At 35.6% G+C, this 24,889-nt stretch overlaps 2 protein-coding genes across 3 annotated transcripts in view; one reads left to right on the top strand and one right to left on the bottom strand.

Moving 5' to 3' along the window:
* lzts2a (leucine zipper, putative tumor suppressor 2a) overlaps positions 1 to 10,541 on the top strand; it is a 102,921-nt gene extending 92,380 nt beyond the window's left edge. For both annotated transcript variants that reach the window (XM_062058078.1, XM_062058077.1), the window contains 4 exons: positions 3,356 to 3,502; positions 3,565 to 4,059; positions 7,022 to 7,126; positions 7,201 to 10,541. In XM_062058078.1, coding sequence (XP_061914062.1) covers positions 3,356 to 3,502; positions 3,565 to 4,059; positions 7,022 to 7,126; positions 7,201 to 7,386 — 933 coding nt within the window. In that variant the 3' untranslated portion in view covers positions 7,387 to 10,541. The remainder of the gene's footprint in view (positions 1 to 3,355; positions 3,503 to 3,564; positions 4,060 to 7,021; positions 7,127 to 7,200) is intronic.
* A 9,312-nt stretch (positions 10,542 to 19,853) lies between these two features.
* pdzd7a (PDZ domain containing 7a) overlaps positions 19,854 to 24,889 on the bottom strand; it is a 53,915-nt gene continuing 48,879 nt past the window's right edge. Inside the window, exon 15 of the mRNA XM_062057608.1 lies at positions 19,854 to 20,081. Within this exon, the coding sequence (XP_061913592.1) occupies positions 19,923 to 20,081 (159 nt within the window). The 3' untranslated portion in view covers positions 19,854 to 19,922. The remainder of the gene's footprint in view (positions 20,082 to 24,889) is intronic.

A 24,889-nucleotide genomic window follows, 5' to 3' on the forward strand; every position in this document is an offset into this window, starting at 1 on the left:
GGTGACCTGATATTCAGCTGGGAATGACTACAACAGTAAATAAACACAAGACATATATATACTCTATTAGCCACAACACAACCAGGCTTATATTTAATATGCCACAAATTAATCCCGCATAACAAACACCTAGGTGTTTGTTATGCTAGCTACTAGCTACTAGCTCGAGCTAGTTATAGCTCGAGCGGGTAATATGGACGGGATCCCGTATATATAACCCGCCAATACAATTCAAACACCTGCACAACACACACACTCACTCAGCCCAAAGGACCGTTCACCTAACCCAAGGTTCATAAAGCTTATATATTTAACCAAAGTTACGTACGTGACACGCACGTACGGGCAAGCGATCAAATGTTTGGAAGCGCGCGGGTGGGACCTGATTTTCAGCTGGGAATGACTACAACAGTAAATAAACACAAGACATATATATACTCTATTAGCCACAACACAACCAGGCTTATATTTAATATGCCACAAATTAATCCCGCATAACAAACACCTAGGTGTTTGTTATGCTAGCTCCTAGCTCCTAGCTCGAGCTAGTTATAGCAAGCGATCAAATGTTTGGAAGCACAGCTACGTACTCACGGTATCGCGTCTGTGTATCCAAATCAAAGTCCTCCTGGTTAGAGTCTCTGTTGTCCGAGTTCTTCGATCTTGACTGCATCTTTCGGGAATGTAAACAAACACCGGCTGTGTTGTGTTGCTGACTTCCCTCGCAAAATATCCGCTTCGCACCGACAACTTTCTTCTTTGCTTGCTCAGCTTCTTTCTCCATAATGCAATGAATGTCCAGAATACTGTGGAATAATGAGATGAAAACAGAGCTATTTCGTATTGGCTTCAATGGGGAAGCCATACCTCTGTTAAACTGGCTACGTCACGCGCATACGTCATCATACCGAGACGTTTTCAAGCGGAAGTGTGGCGGGAAATTTAAAATTGCACTTTATAAGTTAACCCGGCCGTATTGGCATGTGTTGCAATGTTAAGATTTCATCATTGATATATAAACTATCAGACTGCGTGGTCGGTAGTAGTGGGTTTCAGTAGGCCTTTAATTCATGTATTTTACTGATAATTATTTCACACCATAACTTTTACATGTTTAAATTAAGTTCACGCCATGTGTAAAAGAAAGGAAGGTGTTAAACAACTAAACCTCAATAAGTAATGCATTGGATTCACAATCGCCCACAGCTTACACACTTTTGTTTGGATCACATTCAAATATTGTAACCTGAGACCCCTTGCTTCAGTTTTGATTAACTAATGACAATGTTTCTCATTAATTCATTGTCATTCATTAAAATATTTGAACTGCTGGTCGCAGTAAATGTACATGTGGGGCAATTTCTGGGCTCATTATGATCAGAAGTTATACTGTAAATTTTTTGCATCAAAGTTAAATCAATATGAAGTCTGAATAGTGAAAGTTTGAATTACCGGTAATTCAATAATATGTGAATGTATTTATTACATTGTAAAATATAATCGGAAACTTGTCTTTTTTTATTTAAAATAATTTTGGTACCAGTATAAAAATATTGGTATCGGGATAACACTAGTCTGGAATGAACTTATGCTGTGTTTAAGTTGAAGTGGAGTGGTTATTGTTTTTGTCGACACCTGGTGACCACAATAATTCATTAAGTTTAGCTCATGACGTAGTAAGTCGAATGACGCAGACACGTTGGTTACTGGATACTTTCTAATACGCTTCTGCCTTGTAGACTTTGTATGTGTAAGTAATATACAACTATATTATTTGATTCTTCTTTATATTGACAAATGTCGTTGTGGAGGTTGCCCTCCAGCGGGTTCTTAAGACCACCACACATCGACATGAGAGCCCGGGTTTCAGGATGTAATACTGGTTTATTTTCAGCGTTCTCCATTATTCTGCTTTTCAGCACAAAGTCTGTCTCTTTTTCTCTCTGAGTCCGTGCTCGTGCTCTCGTTCTCGCTCTCGCTCCAGCTCCAACCACCTCTCTCCTCCCGGCTGCTGCTTATACAGGGCGACAGGTGATTAGATGACAAGGCCCACCTGGGCCATCTACGCACATGTCGCTGACTTTGAGGCCGGTCCTGGCACACCCCGTTTCGCTGCAGGCCCGCAGGCCACGCCCCCCTCCACAGTCTTATTTCAGACTGCAATATTGTTCAATTAAGGACCCTTATGTATGTCTATCTTATATGCTATTGTGGGCTTAGCTGTTGTGTAACTGCAAGCTCGTACTAGCTTATAGCCTACCATGTTTACCTTTTGTTAATCACTAAAGACCAACATTGTGTTTCTGATAGGAGAACATTTTAGTGTTGACTGCAGAAATGCTTGTATCGTATCTTATATAAGAGATGCAAGCAGATATAATCCGATACCTGTTCTTTCTGATATCGGATTGGGGCACCCCTACATGTATTATTCTTGTTTGATATTTTTAATTCAGCTCCAGTTATCTGATGGAAATGAGGTTGTTGTTTTTTCCAATTATTTTTCTGTTGAAAAAAGTAGAGATGTCCGATAATATCGAGCTGCCGGTATTATTGGCCGATAAATGCTTTAAAATGTACTATCGGAAATTATTGGTATCTGTTTCAAAAAGTAAAATTCATGACTTTTTAAAACGGCGCTGTACGGAGTGGTACACGGACGTAGAGAGAAGTACAGAGTGACAATAGGCCCAATCACATAATACCTACGGATTTTCACACACACAAGTGAATGCAAGGCATACTTGGTCAACAGCCATACAGGTCACACTGAGGGTGGACATATAAACAACTTTAACACTGTTACAAATATGCGTCACACTGTGAACCCACACCAAACAAGAATGACAAACACATTTCGGCAGAACATCCGCACCATAACACAACATAAACACAACAGATCAAATACCCAGAACCCCTTGCAGCACAAACTCTTCCGGGACGCTACAATATACACCCCCCGCTACACTCCCCCCCAACCCCCACCTCAACCTTCTCATGCTCTCTCAGGGAGAGCACGTCCCAAATTCCAAGCTGCTGTTTTGAGACATGTTAAAAAAAAAAAAAGCACTTTATGACTTCGATAATAAATATGGCAGTGCCATTTTTTTCCATAACTTGAGTTGATTTATTTTGGAAAACCTTGTTAAATTGTTTATTGCATCCAGCGGGGTATCACAACAAAATTAGGCATAATAATGTGTTAATTCCACGACTGTATACATCTATATCGGTTGATATCGGAATCGGTAATTAAGAGTTGGACAATATCGGATTTCGGCAAAAAAGCCATTATCGGACATCTCTACAAAAAAGGGTGTGGCTGACCACTCGATTGTGTCCGTTGCTTCTTCAGGTGTTTCAACTACAGCAAGAGAAAAAGAAGCTCCAGGAGGACTTCTCCTCTCTGCTGCAGGACAGGGAAACCCTGGAGAGAAGGTGTGCCACCATCCAGCGAGAGCAGACCCAACTGGGTCCTCGACTGGAGGAGACCAAGTGGGAGGTGGGTCACATGTTTTTGAAAATGACGGTTTGGCTTGAGTTCTCACTATCTGGTGACTGCAGGTGTGTCAGAAGTCAGGAGAGATCTCCCTCCTGAAGCAGCAGCTGAAGGAGATGCAGGCAGAGCTCAGCCAGAAGGCTGGCGACATCGTGGTGCTGAGGGCCCAGCTGAGAGAAGCCCGATCGGAGCTGCAGGCCAGCCAGGTTCGCTCTCAGGAGGCCCAAGCGGCGGTGCGGACACGATCTCTGGAGCTGGAGGTCTGCGAGAACGAACTCCAGAGGAGGAAGAGCGAAGCCGAGCTGCTGCGGGAGAAAGTGCTGCGCCTGGAGGAGGAGCTGGTCCGCCTCCGGGACACTCTGGCCAGTCACGGCGGGAGCATGAAGGGTCAGTGCATGAGCCTGACCCTGCAGCAGGGGAGAGGACTGCCGGGGCGGGGCGGCCCCAGCCCTTCTGTGTACCGGGATGTGGAGGACGGTCATCTGGTCTGGGGAGGAGAGAGCGATGAAGCCAAGGCACAGAGACAGAATGCAGAAACCCTGCTGGGACTCAGACAACAGGTACGTCAGGGTTTGTGTCCTCTGGGGGCACAGCTGCAAATGGGAGGTTGTCGCTTATATTTTCTTATATTTAGTGCATGGGTGGGTAAACTTCAGGATCAAAAGTGACAAACAGACTGGACTAGGGCTATGCAATTATGGCAAAAATCTAAATCACGATGAATCTAATCTTCTACATCGATTTCAGTTAATACACGATTATCCCACTCTAAACTACTACTTTTGAACGGACGTTATTCTTTTTTTTCAAATATTTATTTATTCATTTAATATGAAAATCATAATACTGGTACTGAAAAAACAGCCCCCCCCCCCATTTTTTTTTCTAAATAAAAAAAATTACATAAAATATTTAAAAAAGTAAAATAATAACACTCCCTCCAACCCACCCCCCGTCCTACATTTCAGTCGCAGTGGGTAGCAATGTACTGCATTCCTCTTCACCACAAGCAGATGGAGAATCACACGAACTGACTAAAAGGAAAAAAAAAAAGTTACAACAGAAATAAAAATCACAAACATACAGAGTGTCAAAGTGTCACTGAATAAAAACAACAACAACAAAAAAAGAAGAGTTGAGGTAAGTGAAAAGGTTCATTGTCAGTGAGTGTCACATTTATCCTATAGTGTCTTTAATTTAGCTATGTAACTAATTATGCAGCCCCAGGTCAATTTAAATTGTTTTGGTGTACCCCTCAGATGATATAAAATGTTCTCTAAATCTAAGAAAAACATGAGGTCCTTAAGATATAGGGAGGCCTTGGGGCCAAACTGTGATTTCCACGCCAATAAACGGACGTCATTCTTAATGGAGCCAAAGTGTGTCCAAACAACTGACACAGAATTCCTTTTGGGTACAAGCTGCTTCTTGTTAATCATTATCACCAGTGTGCGGCCAGCAGAGACCAGATCACTTAGATTATTTTACTTTTGAATCAATAAATGTACATTTTAGAATTAAAAAAAAAAAAGTATCCAAAGTGCGGCCCAGGTACCATTTTAGGCTCGCAACTTGTTTGTTGATACTCAGCAAGCATATCCTAAAAAAAATTGTTAATTAATGGTATGTATTATTAGATATTATATATATTATATACAATACAATACTACGCTACTAGATATACTATACAGTACTATACCATACTATACTATAAGCAGAATTTTATTGTGAGTCCACCCCGAACAAAATAAATGTTCACAAATATATATGTATATAAAACCCAAAACCAGTGAAGTTGGCACGTTGTGTAATTTGTAAATAAAAACAGAATACAATGATTTGCAAATCCTTTACATTTTATATTTAATTGAATAGACTGCAAAGACAAGATATTTAATGTTCGGACTGAGAAACTTAATTTTTTTTGCGAATAATCATTAACTTAGAATTTATTGGCAGCAACACATTGCAAAAAAATTGGCACAGGGGCATTTTTACCACTGTGTTACATGGCCTTTCTTTTTAACAATACTCAGTAAATGTTTGGGAACTGAGGAGACCAACTTTTGAAGCTTTTCAGGTGGAATTATTTCCCATTCTTGCTTGGTGTACAACTTAAGTTGTTCAACAGTCCGGGTCTACTTTGTGGTATTTTAGGTTTCTTAATGCGCCACACATTTTCAATGGGAGACAGGTCTGGACTACAGGCAGGCCAGTCTAGTACCTGCACTCATTTACTATGAAGCCACGCTGTTGTAACACGTAGCTTGGCATTGTCTTGCTGAAATAAGCAGGGGCGTCCATGATAACGTTGCTTGGATGGCAACATATGTTGCTCCAAAACCTGTATTTACCTTTCAGCATTAATGGTGCCTTCACAGATGTGTAAGTTACCCATGCCTTGGGCACTAATACACCCCCATACCATCACAGATGCTGGCTATTGAACTTTGCGCCTATAACAATCCGGATGGTTCTTTTCCTCTTTGGTCCGGAGGACACAACGTCCACAGTTTAAAAAAACAATTTGAAATGTGGACTCGTCAGACCACAGAACACTTTTCTACTTAGCATCAGTCCATCTTAGATGAGCTCGGGCCCAGCAAAGCCAGCAGCGTTTCTGGGTGTTGTTGATAAATGGCTTTCGCTTTACATAGTAGAGTTTTAACTTGCACTTACAGACGTAGCGACGAACTGTAGTTACTGGCAGTGGTTTTCTGAAGTGTTCCTGAGCCCATGTGGTGATATCCCTTACACACTGATGTCGCTTTTTGATCCAGTACCGCCTGAGGGATCGAAGGTCACGGGCATTCAATGTTGGTTTTCAGCCTTGCTGCTTACATGCAGTGATTTCTCCAGATTCTCTGAACCTTTTGATGATATTACGGACCATAGATGGTGAAATCCCTAAATTCCTTGCAATAGCTGGTTGAGAAATGTTGTCCTTAAACAATTTGCTTACGCATTTGTTGACAAAGTGGTGACCCTCGCCCCATCCTTGTTTGTGATGACTGAGCATTTCATGGAAGCTGCTTTTATACCCAATCATGGTACCCACCTGTTCCCAATTAGACTGTTCACCTGTGGGATGTCCCAAATAAGTGTTTAATGAGCATTCCCCAACTTTCTCAGTCTTTTTTGCCACTTGTGCCAGCTTTTTTGAAACATGTTGCAGGCATCAAATTCCAAATGAGCTAATATTTGCCAAAAATAACAAAGTTTTCCAGTTCGAACGTTAAATATCTTGTCTTTGCAGTCTATTCAATTGAATATAGGTTGAAAAGGATTTGCAAATCATTGTATTCTGTTTTTATTTACCATTTACACAACGTGCCAACTTCACTTGTGGAAATAAATATTGCAAGGCGGCCTGCCCTGACTCCTCCCACTCATACGTTGCATTTTGGGCTACAATAATTTAAAAAGTCGTCATGCTGTTAAATTGCTTTTAGCTTGCACTGGTAGTTAAAGGTGTGTTGACAGTTGTGACCGTCCTGTCATTTAGTTTGTGTGTTTCCTCAGGTGGACAGGTTGAAGGCTGAGCTCATTTATGAGAGGAGGTCAGGCGAGGAGCAGATGTCTCGATTTGAGGATGAAAGGAGGGTGTGGCAGGAGGAGAAAGAAAAGGTTCGACTAAATCAATATCAGTGCTGCGTGTTTCTTCGTTTGCTTATTGGCGTTCCGCGCACGACCCCCTACAGGTGATCCGCTACCAGAAGCAGCTGCAGCAGAACTACATCCAGATGTACCGACGAAACCGGGACCTGGAGCGAGTGATGCGGGAGCTGAGCCTGGAGCTGGAGAACAGGGACATGATGGACGACTACGAGGTCCACAGCGGCAGCAACGAGATCCACTTTGAGGAAATCACCGCCACTGAGATTTAAAAACTCAACGTGAAAATGATTAACGGTAGACACAGACCGAACACCAGACCAAAACAAACACGGCTGACTTTTACCTCTCGAGCGGCTCCCAAAGGTGCGTTGTTACTCGCTCTCTCCTGCACTCTACATGATCTTTCATTCGGTGTTTCACCTGCAGCACAAAACCTCTTCTCTTCTTTGGGAGCAAAAGTGTTTGAATCAGGGTATTCAGGAAGTTGGAAATGCAAAAAAACTAAACAAAAAAAGGTAAACAATAGGGCACCAGCATGCATGTTCAATAATGATGTCATCATAATCCTCACTGCTAAATATTCATATAATCCTTTAGACCTCAGCATTGTCACTATGTAACTGCTGCACTGAGCCCCAAACTTATAACCAAGGGGACAAGAATTCCAAATATGCTGTCTTCTCTGTCGGGGATATTTGCCTGACCATGCTCCTCATCTGGTAGTACCACTCTCTTCCCAAAGGGGGAGCCACAGTGCAAACTTTTTCACTGCAATTTTCCACGTTCAAATTGTACCTGGACGCATCAGGAACGCTAACAATGGACAACAAGTGTCTCCTATATACTTATTTTATCTAAGAGGAGAATGAGGGCGATAAAGTGGAGTATAATACTGCAGCGTCCGTGTCTAAGCCACACGAACAAGGTAAATGAATGTTTAGTTGTTTTCATTTGCCGTCGCGAATCCTCGATCTGTTAAACCAGGGAGTACTACAAATACCGTATTTTTCGGAGTATAAGTCCCTCCGGAGTATTAGTCGCACCGGACGAAAATGCATAATAAAGAAGGGAAAAAACATATATAAGTCGCACTGGAGTATAAGTCGCATTTTTGGGGGGAAATGTATTTGATAAAACCCAACACCAAATTATAGTTATTATGGTAGTTTATACTTACAGGCTGATGATGTACGGAGGAGTGGTTTAATATATTCCTACACTTATACCATGTAAATAAACAGACACTATTAGGTCACAGTTATTTTACTAAAAAGTTAGCACATGAAATACAAACCAATAATATAATAAATGATATGCTTTAAAAAATAAAGTGTACCGAATTGTTCATAAAAACTCAGGCTTTTGTTCTCAAGATTATGATGGCGGTCGTGTATTTGAAAAATACGTTTTAGGAACGCGCCTAACAAACGGTGGCTCTAAGGTGCGCGCCTGCGCAATTGCGCACTGCTCACGCGCCCTCTGCCCACAATAAATTCATACCGCGCACAAATAAAATCCAATCTGAACTCAAAACAAAATAAACATGACTACCGTATTTTTCGGAGTATAAGTCGCTCCGAAGTATAAGTCGCATTGCCTGAAAATGCATAATAAAGAAGGAACAAAACATATATAAGTCGCACTGGAGTATAAGTCGCATTTTTGGGGGAAAATTATTTGATAAAACCCAACACCAAGAATAGACATTTGAAAGGCAATTTAAAATAAATAAAGAATAATGAACAACAGGCTGAATAAGTGTACGTTATATGAGGCATAAATAACCAACTGAGAACGTGCCTGGTATGTTAATGTAACATATTATGGTAAGAGTCATTCAAATAACTATAACATATAGAACATGCTATACGTTTACCAAACAATCTGTCACTCCTAATCGCTAAATCCCATGAAATCTTATACGTCTAGTCTCTTACGTGAATGAGCTAAATTATCTTATTTGATATTTTACGATAATGTGTTAATAAGTTCACACATAAGTCGCTCCTGAGTATAAGTCGCACCCCCGGCCAAACTATGGAAAAAACTGCGACTTATAGTCCGAAAAATACGGTAGTACCTGGTGGTAGTAGGAAGCAGTAGAATATTGGCCCGAACATCTCATAAAAGTGAAGATTTTTGTCATGTAAACAAACCTCCCATTTTATGCCTAGTTTTTTAAAAATGATGATGTAGCCTGATTGGATGCTGCCCCCTGCTGTTTGGCAATGGAAACTGTAAGGCTAGTTGACTGCCAAAGAATCGCAAAAGTACCCGTTCTTCATTCTGGGGCACATATTTGAAAAGAAATGTACTAAAACACTGTTATATCGTACTAAAAGAGTGGAACTGTACAAACACAGTTATACTGTTCCAAAACAGTTATATTGTACTAAAACAGTGATACTGTACAGATACAGTTGTATCGTAGTAAAACAGTGACATTTTACAAAAATGATTATACTGTTTTAGAACACAGTTATATTGTACTAAAACAGTGAGACTGTACTAAAACAATTATATTGTACTAAAACGGTGAAACTGTACAAAAACAGTTATACTGTTCTAGAACAGTTTAATTGTTCTAAAACAGTGAGTCTGTAGAAAAAAAATGTATATCGTACTAAAACAGTGACACTTTACAAAAACGGTTACACTGTTTTAGAACACAGTTATATTGTTCTAAAACAGTGATACTGTACTAAAACAGTTATATTTTTCTAAAACAGTGATACTGTACTAAAACAGTTATATTGTTCTAAAACTGTGATATTGTTCTAAAACAGTGACACTTTACAAAAACAGTTATACTGTTCTAGAACACAGTTATATTGTACTAAAACACAGTTATATTGTACTATAACAGTTATATTGTACTAAAACAGTGACACTGTACAAAAACGATTATACTGTTTTAGAACACAGTTATATTGTTCTAAAACAGTGAGACTGTATTAAAACAGTTATATTGTTCTAAAACAGTTATACTGTTCTAGAACACAGTTACATTGTACTAAAACAGTGATAGTGTACTAAAACAGTTATACTGTTCTAGAACACAGTTACATTGTTTTAAAACAGTGATAGTGTACTAAAACAGTTATATCTTACTAAAACGGTGACACTTTACAAAAACGGTTATACTGTTCTAGAACACGTATTTTATTAAAACACAGTCATATCGTACTAAAATAGTGACACTGTACAAAACGATTATACTGTTTTAGAACACAGTTATATTGTTCTAAAACAGTGAGACTATTAAAACAGTTATATTGTTCTAGAACACAGTTGCATTGTTCTAAAACAGTGATAGTGTACTAAAACAGTTATATCTTACTAAAACAGTGACACTTTACAAAAACGGTTATACTGTTCTAGATCACCGTTATATTTTACTAAAACACAGTTATATCGTACTAAAATAGTGACACTGTACAAAAACAATTATACTGTTTTAGAACAAAGTTCTAAAACAGTTATATTGTTATAAAACAGTTATATTGTTCTAAAACAGTGATACTGTACTAAAACAGTTATATTGTTATAAAACAGTTAGATTGTTATAAAACAGTTATATTGTTCTAAAACAGTGATACTGTACTAAAACAGTTATATTGTTATAAAACAGTTATATTGTTCTAAAACAGTTATATTGTTCTAAAACAGTGATACTGTACTAAAACAGTTATATTGTTATAAAACAGTTAGATTGTTATAAAACAGTTATATTGTTCTAAAACAGTGATACTGTACTAAAACAGTTATATTGTTATAAAACAGTTATATTGTTATAAAACAGTTATATTGTTATAAAACAGTGATACTGTACTAAAACAGTTATATTGTTATAAAACAGTGATGCTGTACTAAAACAGTTATGTTGTTCTAAAACAGTTATATTGTTCTAAAACAGTGACACTGTACAAATGACACTGTTATATATATATATATATATATATATATATATATATATATATATATATATATATATATATATATATATATATATATATATATATATATATATATATATATATACAGTGCTACTATACATTGCAGTTTGTAAAAGTTCATCACTGGCGTAGCAACGATGGGTTTGATATTAATCTGCACAATTGGGTACAAACAAACCCTCTTTTTTAAGCCTAACTTTTTGGGAAAATGTTTTTGAGGCAAAAAACAAACAAAATCATCCTTTTTTATTTTCAATATTGCTTCAAAAACAAATAAGGTTTTGCCAATTGTGTCTTCAATGATCAGCATCATCTTAAAATTTGCGACATAACTCCTCTGTTTGCTAACAACCTTTGAGAGACTCCATTAGTGTGTGAGTGACAGGAAGAAAAGCTCTGATCCGAGCTCTCCAGACCAAGTGTTTGCAGCTTTTTAAAGTCTGTTCAATAGCAGCAAAAATAATAGTAGCAATACTTTCTGTTGGCTCCGCCTTGAGGAAGTAATCATAAATGACCAGCAGGTCAAAAATGCTTCAAAAAGTCGAGCATTATTGTTATTGTTTACTGGTCGTCTAGAAAAGTTGTTTTCAGCGGGATTGCAGCCGTGGGAGATGTCAGCAGGATGTTTTTTTGTTTTTTTTTTGCTCCTCACTACAAAGTCTATTTTTGGAACAGAAGAAAAACGTTAGAAAAAAGAAAAAAATATTGCGTTTGTTCTTTCAGCTCTTCAGGCTGCATTTGTTTCAAGCTTTATTTAGCTTGTGGAAGGCCAAAGTCCCAGTTTTCATGGGTTCTACATTTTCTTCACACGTTTGTGTTGAAAGTCAACTTACGAGAACTTCAACACATCTTTTACGTTTCTTAGGTCGCCACGACCGCGACTGGCAATAGCAGACAGAAAGTGTTGTGTTTTCTTATCATTAAGATGTGAACACGGAAGTGAAGCACCACTCACCTCTACTATTAAGATGGCAGGCATCGATAGAAAGATTTTGGGAGAGCTGTAGATGCTCCATTGTCTCTCCACTTCACGCAATTGTTTCATGAAAAAACACAATTTTTCAAAATTCAACCACCGTATTTTTTGGAGTATAAGTCGCTCCGGAGTATAAGTCGCACCGGCCAAAAATGCATAATAAAGAAGTAAAAAAACATATATAAGTCGCATTTTTGGGGGAAATTTATTTGATAAAACCCAACACCAAGAATAGACATTTGAAAGGCAATTTAAAAGAAATAAAGAATAGTGAACAACAGGCTGAATAAGTGTACGTTATATGAGGCATAAATAACCAACTGAGAACGTGCCTGGTATGTTAACGTAACATATTATGGTAAGAGTCATTCAAATAACTATAACATATAGAACATGCTATACGTTTACCAAACAATCTGTCACTCCTAATCGCTAAATCCCATGAAATCTTATACGTCTAGTCTCTTACGTGAATGAGCTAAATAATATTATTTGATATTTTACGATAATGTGTTAATAAGTTCACACATAAGTCGCTCCTGAGTATAAGTCGCACCCCCGGCCAAACTATGGAAAAAACTGCGACTTATAGTCCGAAAAATACGGTACTAAAGGTACTAAAACAGGGATATTCAACTCAATTTTTATTTTCAAAAAGATAAAGTAGCAGGGGGTCGGACATTTCCCTTCATTGTTATTCTTTTTTTGTATATGGGTGAGAACCGGCGTCCTCTATAGTGGACATATGATTTTTGTCTATTTATTTTGTCAGCGTTACGGAATTCGGGTAAAAACGTTTCCACTACACTGTGGCCCAGACAAATATTAACACTGAATTAGTGCCGGTATATTAGCCGTACCCACTAAATTTTAGAAGAAAAATGTTTTTTTTTTCATATATTAGCCACACCCGACTATAAGCCGCATGTTGTGAAATGAGTTACCGTATTTTTCGGAGTATAAGTCGCACCGGAGTATAAGTCGCACCGGCCGAAAATGCATAATAAAGAAGGAAAAAAACATATATAAGTCGCACTGGAGTATAAGTCGCATTTTTTGGGGAAATGTATTTGATAAAACTAGGGCTGCAACTAACGATTCATTTGATAATCGATTACTCTGTCGATTATTACTTCGATTAATCGATTAATAATCGGATAAAAGAGACAAACTACATTTCTATCCTATCCAGTATTATATTGAAAAAAAACAGCATACTGGCACCATACTTATTTTGATTATTATTTCTCAGCTGTTTGTAAATGTTGCAATTTATAAATAAAGGTTTATTAAAAAATAAAAATAAAAATTTAATAAAATAAATAAATAAATAAAAACTCTGCGCATGCACATAGCATAGATCCAACGAATCGATGACTAAATTAATCGGCAACTATTTTAATAATCGATTTTAATCGATTTAGTCGATTAGTTGTTGCAGCCCTAGATCAAACCCAACACCAAGAATAGACATTTGAAAGGCAATTTAAAATAAATAAAGAATAGTGAACAACAGGCTGAATAAGTGTACGTTATATTAAGTTAAAGTTAAACTTTAACTTAATATTAGTTAAAGTACCAATGATTGTCACACACACTAGGTGTGGTGAAATTTGTCCTCTGCATTTGACCGAGGTGAGGGGAGCAGTGGGCAGCAGCGTAGCCGCGCCCGGGAATCATTTTTGGTGATTTAACCCCCAATTCCAACCCTTGATGCTGAGTGCCAAGCAGGGAGGTAATATGACGCATAAATAACCAACTGAGAACGTGCCTGGTATGTTAACGTAACATATTATGGTAAGAGTCATTCAAATAACTATAACATATAGAACATGCTATACGTTTACCAAACAATCTGTCACTCCTAATCGCTAAATCCCATGAAATCTTGTACGTCTAGTCTCTTACGTGAATGAGGTAAATAACATTATTTGATATTTTATGGTAATGTGTTAATAATTTCACGCATAAGTCACTCCTGAGTATAAGTCACATGAAAAAAACTGCGACTTATAGTCCGAAAAATAGGGTAATTATGGAGTATTTATATCGGATTCATATGGCCTCATTCCTGGGTGAATCTCGCATGGGAAAGGGGGAATTATTGGGAAATTATAAAAAGCGTAACTCTACATGGCAACTGACGCTGTGGTCAAAGTTGGAATTGCCACAAAACACATTTTAAGATACTCCAACACTGGACAAAATTGTCACGTTTCATGTGTCAGGTAAACTGCAACGAACGGGGCCATATCAATCACCTTCCTACTGTACTATTGTGCCCCACGTGGATCCAATAGCGTTTTAATAAGCAAGTTAGGACCCCTTGAACCAACGTCTTCCAGCTCTTTCTCCCTTGTCAACCTTAAGATAGCCTTTACACACTTTTTTTACTCTTCGGACCCAGAAGGGACCCGCTCATAAAGGTGCTATAAGTCAGCAAGAAATGTTTGTTTTTTTTGTACTTTCACCACTTGGAGATCTTTAAACAACTTCAAATCTAGCTATTGGTATAAGGTTGTTATCATTTATTTTTATTGTATTGCCTTTTTGTCAAAAATAACTGTTTCTGTAATGGGAAAATGCAAAATATGCGATATTTCGAAAGATAAATGAATAGATAAGTTACAAAGTGGATATTTTGAGGTTGGGTGATTACAGCCTTTAATACAGTGGTTCTTAACCTGGGTTCAATCGAACCCTTGGGGTTCGTGAGTCGGGCTCAGGGGTTCGGCGGAGGTCAGGACACACCGACTCATCGTGTAAATAAAAACTTCTCCCAGCAGAAGTCAGACTGATTTGCAGGTGTGTAATTTGTTGTGAGTTTATGCACTGTGTTGGTTTTGTTGTTTGAACAAGGTGATGTTCATGCACGGTTCATTTTATGCACCAGTAAAAAAAACATGGTAACACTTTAGTATGGGGAACATATTCACCATTAATTAGTTGCTTATTAACATGCAAATTAGTAACATATTGGCTCTTAACTAGTCATTATTAAGTACTTATTAATGCCTTATTCGGCATGGCCTTATTATAACCCTAACCCTCTAACCCTGGCCCTAATCCTCTAACCCTAACCCTAACCAAATAACTCCAAATGAAGTCTTAGTTACTTAGAATATGTTCCCCTAGTGTCCAAAAAACTCTAAATTAAGTCTGTTACTTAGAATTTGTTCCCCTAGTGTCCAAAAAACTCTAAATTAAGTATTTGTTACTTAGAATATGTTCCCCTAGTGTCCAAATAACTCTAAATTAAGTCTCTGTTACTTAGAATATGTTCCCTTTGTGTCCAAATAACTCTAAATTAAGTTTTTGTTACTTAGAACATGTTCCCCTAGTGTCCAAATAACTCTAAATTAAGTCTTTGTTACTTAGAATATGTTCCCCTAGTGTCCAAATAACTCTAAATTAAGTCTTTGTTACTTAGAATATGTTCCCCTAGTGTCCAAACAACTCTAAATTAAGTCTCTGTTACTTAGAATATGTTCCCTTTGTGTCCAAAAAACTCTAAATTAAGTCTGTTACTTAGAATATGTTCCCCTAGTGTCCAAATAACTCTAAATTAAGTCTTTGTTACTTAGAATATGTTCCCCTTGTCCAAAAAACTCTAAATTAAGTCTGTTACTTAGAATATGTTCCCCTAGTGTCCAACAAACTCTAAATTAAGTCTTTGTTACTTAGAATATGTTCCCATAGTGTCCAAAAAACTCTAAATTAAGTATTTGTTACTTATAATATGTTCCCCTAGTGTCCAAAAAACTCTAAATTAAGTCTTTGTTACTTAGAATATGTTCCCCTAGTGTCCAAAAAACTCTATATTAAGTCTTTGTTACTTAGAATATGTTCCCCTAGTGTCCAACAAACTCTAAATTAAGTCTTTGTTACTTAGAATATGTTCCCATAGTGTCCAAAAAACTCTAAATTAAGTATTTGTTACTTATAATATGTTCCCCTAGTGTCCAAAAAACTCTAAATTAAGTCTTTGTTACTTAGAATATGTTCCCCTAGTGTCCAAAAAACTCTATATTAAGTCTTTGTTACTTAGAATATGTTCCCCTAGTGTCCAAAAAACTCTAAATTAAGTCTGTTACTTAGAATTTGTTCCCCTAGTGTCCAAAAAACTCTAAATTAAGTCTGTTACTTAGAATTTGTTCCCCTAGTGTCCAAAAAACTCTAAATTAAGTCTTTGTTACTTAGAATATGTTCCCCTAGTGTTCAAAAAACTCTAAATTAAGTATTTGTTACTTAGAATATGTTCCCCTAGTGTCCAAAAAACTCTAAATTAAGTCTGTTACTTAGAATTTGTTCCCCTAGTGCCCAAAAAACTCTAAATTAAGTCTTTGTTATTTAGAATATGTTCCCCTAGTGTCCAAAAAACTATAAATTAAGTCTGTGTTACTTAGAATATGTTCCCATAGTGTCCAAAAAAACTCTAAATTAAGTCTTTGTTACTTAGAATATGTTCCCCATACTAAAGTGTTACCAAAAACATATAACTTTGTCTTGAATTTGAAAAAAACCAACATTTTATTTTTCATCAAAGAAGGGTTGGGTGAATGCGCATATGAAACTGGTGGGGTTCGGTACCTCCAACAGGGTTAAGAACCACTGCTTTAATAGGTCAATAATTCATGAAAACATAGAATTTTGTCCTTCAAATAAAACATTTTATTTTTACAGTGCCTATTGAGAATGAAACAGGTTGAGTTTGTCTTCACACAAGCGTTTTAATGGCAGTTTAACTCATTTACGCTCATCAAAGCTCTGATTGTCTTTCACACAAGTCTTTTATAATATCTGACCTCTTATATTTAACTGACCAAGATCATTGTCGTTCCATTGCAGCGTTCTAATGGCAGTTTAACTCTGTTACGCTTGTCAAAGCTCTGAGAAGAATTCTTAACGGTATCCTGAAAGGGACAAGCGGTAGAATATGGATGGATGGATGGTATTCTGGTGCCCCATCTAGTGGTTAAGGGGTGCAATTACACCAAAACAATATTTTCTTGTTTTTTTCTGTCGTCAAGAATGAGATTCATTCAGTTTTCATGGAAAAAGCATAGTAATGTACCAGGATTGGAGAACTAGCAGTTGTAATGGGAGTCAATAGGGCCAAAAGCCTTCTTAAGAGATAGTGTGTATACTTTATGTTTATATCCTATTCTAACAGTGTCACAAACAATGCAGTTTTTTTTAATTGTGGAAAAACTCCCTGGTGAAATTCTGAACAATCATATCAGATAAAGAACACATGTAATGCAAGTTTTGGGCCCTAGGGGTGCACAGGCGTTAAAGCAATGTCAAATATAAATACAAAAATAATCAGGGTTTCTTAAAGCGGATTATATTTTGATTATTTCATCGAAACCTATAAAAATAACATACATTTTATAGACTAAATAGTAAATAAGAGCAGAAAAGGAAGTATATATAATGAAGGTTGTATATTTTTCATACATATATAAATAAAGCACCTACTTTATATTTTCTTGCAGCACCATTATCAAGTGTCTTGTGTATAATAGCTCTATGCAGTGTTAGATGTGGATGTGATGCATGTGTTTCTACTGTGCAACACACACACACACACACACACACACACACACACACCCACACACACACACACACACACACGCACGCACGCACGCACACACACACACACACACACACACTACTGCTCAGCTGATTTACTCACATTTGTCTTCCTCAATCCCAGACTGTTACCACCAAAGTCTCCTCACGCGAGTGTAAATATGTCAAACACTTGATAGTATAACAGATATTTGGCCCACATTTCACTATGTAACCACTGTGACTATACACCAAAGCCACCGACACTAACTCTTTTTTATTTGTTTTTGTGGCTTCTTTTTTTTTCTTTTGTTTGTTTTTGGAAAGTAGTAGTTGTCCATGTAAATTTCTATTTGTACATTTCTTGTATAAAAGACTGTTTTTAAGTAAAGTGCAAGCTGTCACACCTTAAACCCGACTCTTGATGTGTTTCTATCTTGACCGGACACGTGGATGACCTTTTTATGCGCCATATTTCCTCATGTGTATTGACTCAACTGTACCAGTAAGTACCAGTATCTAATGAAGGAAATATTTATCTGTACTTTTTTTTTTTAAAGAATATTCAGTTGTGTAATCAAATTTAATAATATTTTACTTATTAACATGAAACGAGTTGATAATGAATTAAAATAATTTACATTGCGGTGGATTTAAAGTTTTATTGAGATCTATAATTCACTAAAAATCTTCTTTGGAATTAGATTTTTAACCTGTGCTTCTCTTTTTTGTTTTAAACCTGTTTATTTAATTCTAATATAAAATGTATTAAAATGTATTTTTTAGGTATTTATTACAACAAATGTAATGGTTGTTTTTATTTATTTTTGTTACATATTTTGGATTATTTATATTTAATTTACCAAATTATATTTGTATATATATATATATATATATATATATATATATATATGTGTGTGTGTGTGTGTGTGTGTGTGTGTGTGTGTGTGTGTGTGTGTGTGTGTGTGTGTGTGTGTATGTATGTATATATATATATGTTCTGTATGTATGTATGTATATATATGTATGTATATGCATGTATATATATGTATGTATGTGTATATATGTATGTATACATGTATGTATACATATATGTATGTATATATGCATGTATGTATATATATATGTATGTATGTATATACAGTGTATATATATGTATGTATGTATATACAGTGTATATATATATGTATGTATATATATATATATGTATGTATATACAGTGTATATATGTATGTACTGTATGTATGTATGTATATATGTATCTATGTATATACATGTAAATGTATGGATGCATATATATATTTGTATGTATATATATGTACTATGTACAGTATATACATATGTATGTTTGTATATATATATATATATATATGTATGTATATATATATATGTATTTTGAATTTATTATAACAAATGTAATATAATTTATTTATAATAATTTCCCATTGCATCCTTACTCATCAGGCCCTTAACCACTAAACTATATCAGCTTTACAGATGTAATAGCAACATATTTAAAATATGGCTGTCAGAGTTGACACTAATTTCCCTCAACAGCACAATAATGTGTGTGTCTGTAAAAGAGTACTTGTGTCCGTTTTGTGTTGCGCTGGTGAAAAAGCATAATGTTTAAGAAACATTTGTATCAAGCAAACAAATTGTCAAGTTGATTATATTAAGAGTTGAGAAAAAAATCATTTATTAAAGATTTTTAAAAATATATCTGTGATTATGGTAATTATGAGTATTTTCTCCAAAATAGACCATTGTTGACCTTTTTTTCCCAGAATAAAAATAAAATGTAAGTAACATAAAACGAATAAAATAGGGAATTTATTGTGCAGCTACTGCACATCCAGTCTGGCAGCATACGTTGTGGTCGTCTACATCCATGGATTCGTAGTTCTTTGTTTTTGTTGCCCACTAAGGCACTTTATGCACAATCTCTTTTATTGAATATAAGATCATATTTCCATTTTAAACTGCAACTTTTGTCCTCCTCATATTGCCTGAGCTGAGTGATGCTGTAATTAAAGCCTCTAAAGCACCGAGCAGCCATGTTGCTAATAACAATCATCTCCAAAGGCCAAACCATCACTGTGGACGTGATACTGCACAGTACATGAGCTTTAATCTGCAGACATCAAAAATCCCATAATGCACTTTGGGATTATCGCCCTCTGGCCCGCGTGTGGCGTGGCTGTGGTCCATCAATCACAAAGTCTTCATGCGCCTTATACACAATTTATTGGTGTAAAAATGTGGAACAAAAAAGTATGCAGTAGAAAAGTATAGTTGGTCAGCAGGTGCCCCCGGGCAGCACCTTGGGGACTTTGACCACCAGCACCATGGGGTCTTTGGCCTTGTTGCTGAACGCACGGCGGATGACGTCGACGGCGTGCTGATGAGTCACGCCCTGCAGACTCTCACCGTCCACGGACAGCAGCTCATAGCCGGCCTGGGGACGCACAAACCACGTCAACGACACACGTTTCAGCGACATTGTGTTCTTCATGAAGAACTTTAAGCATTCACGGAAAGTTATATACAAGTTTCGCTTTTGCATCTCATTGTCCATAACTGTTGTGCGTTCAAGGACCCCTGATTATGGTTAGAAACAGTCGTCACTGGTTTTTAAAGACAGGAGGAGACTTAACTCACAGAATATGTACTAATAATAATAATACAACAATAATGACGTATTATCCACCGATGATAACCATACTGTACTTTACACTCTTAAGGAAAACCTGACAGATGTATGATCATATTTAAGTGAACAATGATTATATTAGAGTGTGGGATAGACTCCTCATAACGGTGTGAAAACATATTTTATGAGGATATTTGTTATAAACAGAGTAAAGAAATAATTGGCGAAACCTACTACAGTTTTATATTATACCGTAACAAATTAATTGGTATAAAAACGTAATAGGTAAACAATACACTTTTTTAAAAATGAGTCTAGACGATAGCTTTTAACTTTTTTTTCCATATTAAATTTGTATTACATCATTTGTGTTGCTGCAGTTTTTTTTAATTCGTATTCAATATTTATATGCTATTTATATTATAATGTATATATATATATATTATAATGTATATATATTATACATTACATATATACATACATACAAATATATGTATATATGTACATATATACACATATATATACATATATATACACACATATATACATATATATATATATATACACACATATACATACACATATATATATATATATATATATATATATATATATATATATATATATATATATATATATATATATATACATATATACAAACATATATATATATTTATATACATACAAATATATACATATATATATACATACTTATATACACATATATATATATATATATTTATACACATATATATGTGTATATATATATGTGTATATATATATATATATATATATATATATATATATATATATATATATATATATATATATAAAAATATTTTTCATTTAAAAATTGCGTTTTTGTAAAATATTGTGGTGGGAAAAAAGGACATACGTACAGTATTTTCCGGACTATAAGCCACACCCACTAAATTTTAAAGCAAAAAAAAAAGTTGTTTTCATACATTAACCGCACCCGACTATAAGCCGCAGATATATAAGTTGTGAAATGAGATATTTACATATAAAGATTTTGTACATGTTTATTTACATACCTTAACTGTTTCCAAAGGGTGCCTGTAAGACGGCAGTAAAACGGCTGATCAAACAAAACAGAAAAGTCATTGATGTATTTATTCATCTTTTATGACATGAATAGGATTTTCTCCTTTTTTTAATGAAGTTCAAAATGTTTATCCGGATTCTTCTTCTTGTACTTTGTAAACACTTTGAGTTTGAACAGGTACTTAAAGTGGATCGTTTTAGTACATTGTTTGATTTCTTTGCTTAATCCATTCCATAATTTAGTTGTTTGTGAAAAACAAAAAAATCTATAGATTAGCCGCAGCTTTGTATAAAATTTGGGAGGAAAGAAGCGGGTTATAGTCCGGAAAATACGAGAACTATGACACAATAAATAAGAAATGTAATTATTGTATAATTATGTTAATGAGTATGAGAAATAATTGACATGAGGATTAATATATTATTTTATTTATTTTATTTTTTATAGTTAATTTTCTTGATTTAAGTTTTTTTTTTACATTCCTCCCATTTTTCAGATATGCAAATAACATTTATTGATTTTTATTATTATTATTATTATTTTGTAATCTGTGTTTGGATTTTATATTTTGCATCTCATTGCTAAAATATTATAAAGTTACAAACTAATTAAAACAAATAAGTTTGGATTTTCATGTCATGAGTCATCAGCTAAAATAAACACGACTACAGTCACAACAATAGTTCCAATTTTAAGCTGCGTGACTCTTTCTTCCTTCTCTTCAATGGAGAGTAATAATAACAGTGAAGACCATCATTGCTGCACAAAAATGTCCCCTTCAGTGCGCACACACACAGACACAGAATTTCCTGTGTGGAAAGTGTCCAGAGAGCTACTTCCTGTGTTGTCACACAGATTGTGAGCGAGGATGCAGCTGCATGACATTGTTGTGTGTCCACCAATCAGGTCTTTTCCCGCCATCAGTCAACACATGGCCACAAATCCTCTCATCACTCTCTGCACTGCATCATTCTGTTTCCTTCCTCACGCTCTACCTCGTGACGGCGCCATGAAAAGACTCGCTTCCATTTACGCAAGGAAGGGATTCAGGAGAAAAGTCTTTTATTTGATGGAAATAAATGATCTGCTCTTAATGCAGTGAACACGACCTGGCTTCTACTAAATATGACACAGGATTATTGTTTTCATTCAACGATGACTTCCTATTTAGAGGACAATAGGAACAACATTTTTGTGTTTTTAGCTAAGTGACTTTTAGTTCAGTCGGCAGGCACAAGACGTTGATACAACGTTGATTATACATCCGTGTCCTTTAAAACCGACTTTGAAACAACGTTGCAAAATAGTTGTATTCGTAAATTGAGACAACGTTGATGTCTAACGTTGGATCCACCTTGTCGGTTGGGAAATGACCAAATTTCAATGGTCAGAACCCAACGTTGATTAAACGTTGTCAAAAAGCGTGTTGTTTCAACGTTGTATTTGTGTTGTAGGATCTTGGTTGGAAAATGACCACAATTCAATGGTCAAATCAACGTCAGAACCCAACATTGATTAGACATCACTAAAAAGCATGTTTCAATGTTTTATTTGTGTTGTAGAATATGTTTGATAAATGACCAATATTCAATGATCAAATCACCGTCAGAGTCCGACATTGATTAAACGTCGTCAAAAAGCATGTTGTTTCAACGTTGTATTTGTGTTGTAGAATATTGGTTGGGAAATGACCAAAATTTAAATGGTCAAATCAACGTCAGAACCCAACATTGATTAAACATCACTAAAAAGCATGTTTCGATGTTTTATTTGTGTTGTAGAATATGTTTGATAAATGACCAATATTCAATGATCAAATCACCGTCAGAGTCCGACATTGATTAAACGTCGTCAAAAAGCATGTTGTTTCAACGTTGTATTTGTGTTGTAGAATATTGGTTGATAAATGACCAATATTCAATGATCAAATCACCGTCAGAGTCCGACATTGATTAAACGTCGTCAAAAAGCATGTTGTTTCAACGTTGTATTTGTGTTGTAGAATATTGGTTGAGAAATGACCAAAATTCAATGATCAAATCAACGTCAGAACCCAAAATTATCGCTAAAAAGCATGTTTCAATGTTCTATTTGTGTTGTAGAATATTGGTTGAGAAATGACCAAAATTCAATGGTCAAATCAACGGCAGAACCCAACATTGAATAAACGTTGTCAAAAAGCATGTTTTTTCAACGTTGTATTTGTGTTGTAGGATCTTGGTTGGAAAATAGCCCAAATTCAATGGTCAAATCAACGTCAGAACCCAACATTGATTAAACATCGCTAAAAAGCATGTTGCAACGTTGTATTTGTGTTGTAGAATATTGTTTGGGAAATGATCAAAATTCAATGATCAAATCAACGTCACAACCTGATATTCAATAAACATTGTCAAAAAGCAAGTTGTTTCAACGTTGTATTTGTGTTGTAGAATATAGGTTGGGAACTGACCAAAATTCAATGGTCAAATCAACGTCAGAACCTGACATTGATTAAATGTCAAAAAGCATGTTGTTTCAATGTTGCATTTGTGTTGTAGAATATTGGTTGGGAAATGACCAAAATTCAATGGTGAAATCAACGTCAGAACCCAACATTGATTAAACGTCGCTAAAAAGTATGTTGTTTCAACGTTGTATTTGTGTTGTAGAATATTGGTTGGGAAATTATCAAAATTCAATGATCGAATCAACGTCACAACCTGACATTGATTAAACGTTGTCAAAAAGTAAGTTGTTTCAACTTTATGTTTGTGTTGTAAAATATTGGATGGAAAATGACCAAGTTTCAATGGTCAAATCAATCAATCAATCAATCAATGTTTATTTATATAGCCCTAAATCACAAGTGTCTCAACCTGACATTGAATAAACGTTGTCAAAAAGCATGTTGTTTCAACGTTGTATTTGTGTTGTAGAATATTAGTTGGGAAATGACAAATATTCAATGGTCAAATCAACGTCAGAGCCCGACATTGAATAAACGTTGTCAAAAAGCATGTTGTTTCAACGTTGCATTTGTGTTACAGAATATTTGTTGGGAAATGATCAAAATTAAATGATCAAATCAACGTCACAACCTGACATTGAATAAAAGTCATCAAAAAGCATGTTGTTTCAATGTTGTATTTGTGTTGTAGAATATTGGTTGGGAAATGACCAAAATTCAATGGTGAAATCAACGTCACAACCCAACATTGATTAATCATAGCTAAAAAGCAAGTTTCAATGTTGTATTTGTGTTGTAGAATATTGGTTGAGAAATGACCAAGTTTTAATGGTCAAATCAACGTTAGAACCCAACATTGAATAAATGTCAATAAGTATGTTGTTACAAAGTTGTATTTGTGTTGTATAATATAGGTTGAGAAATGACCAAGTTTTGTAAAGGTCAAATCAACGTTAGAACCCAACATTGAATAAACGTTGTCAAAAAGCATGTTGTTTCAACGTTGTATTTGTGTTGTAGGATCTTGGTTGGGAAATTACCACAATTCAATGGTCAAATCAATGCCAGAACCCGACATTGAATAAACGTTGTCAAAAA

This window comes from Entelurus aequoreus, linkage group LG09 (assembly GCF_033978785.1).
Source record: "Entelurus aequoreus isolate RoL-2023_Sb linkage group LG09, RoL_Eaeq_v1.1, whole genome shotgun sequence".
Taxonomy (NCBI): Eukaryota; Metazoa; Chordata; class Actinopteri; order Syngnathiformes; family Syngnathidae; genus Entelurus; species Entelurus aequoreus.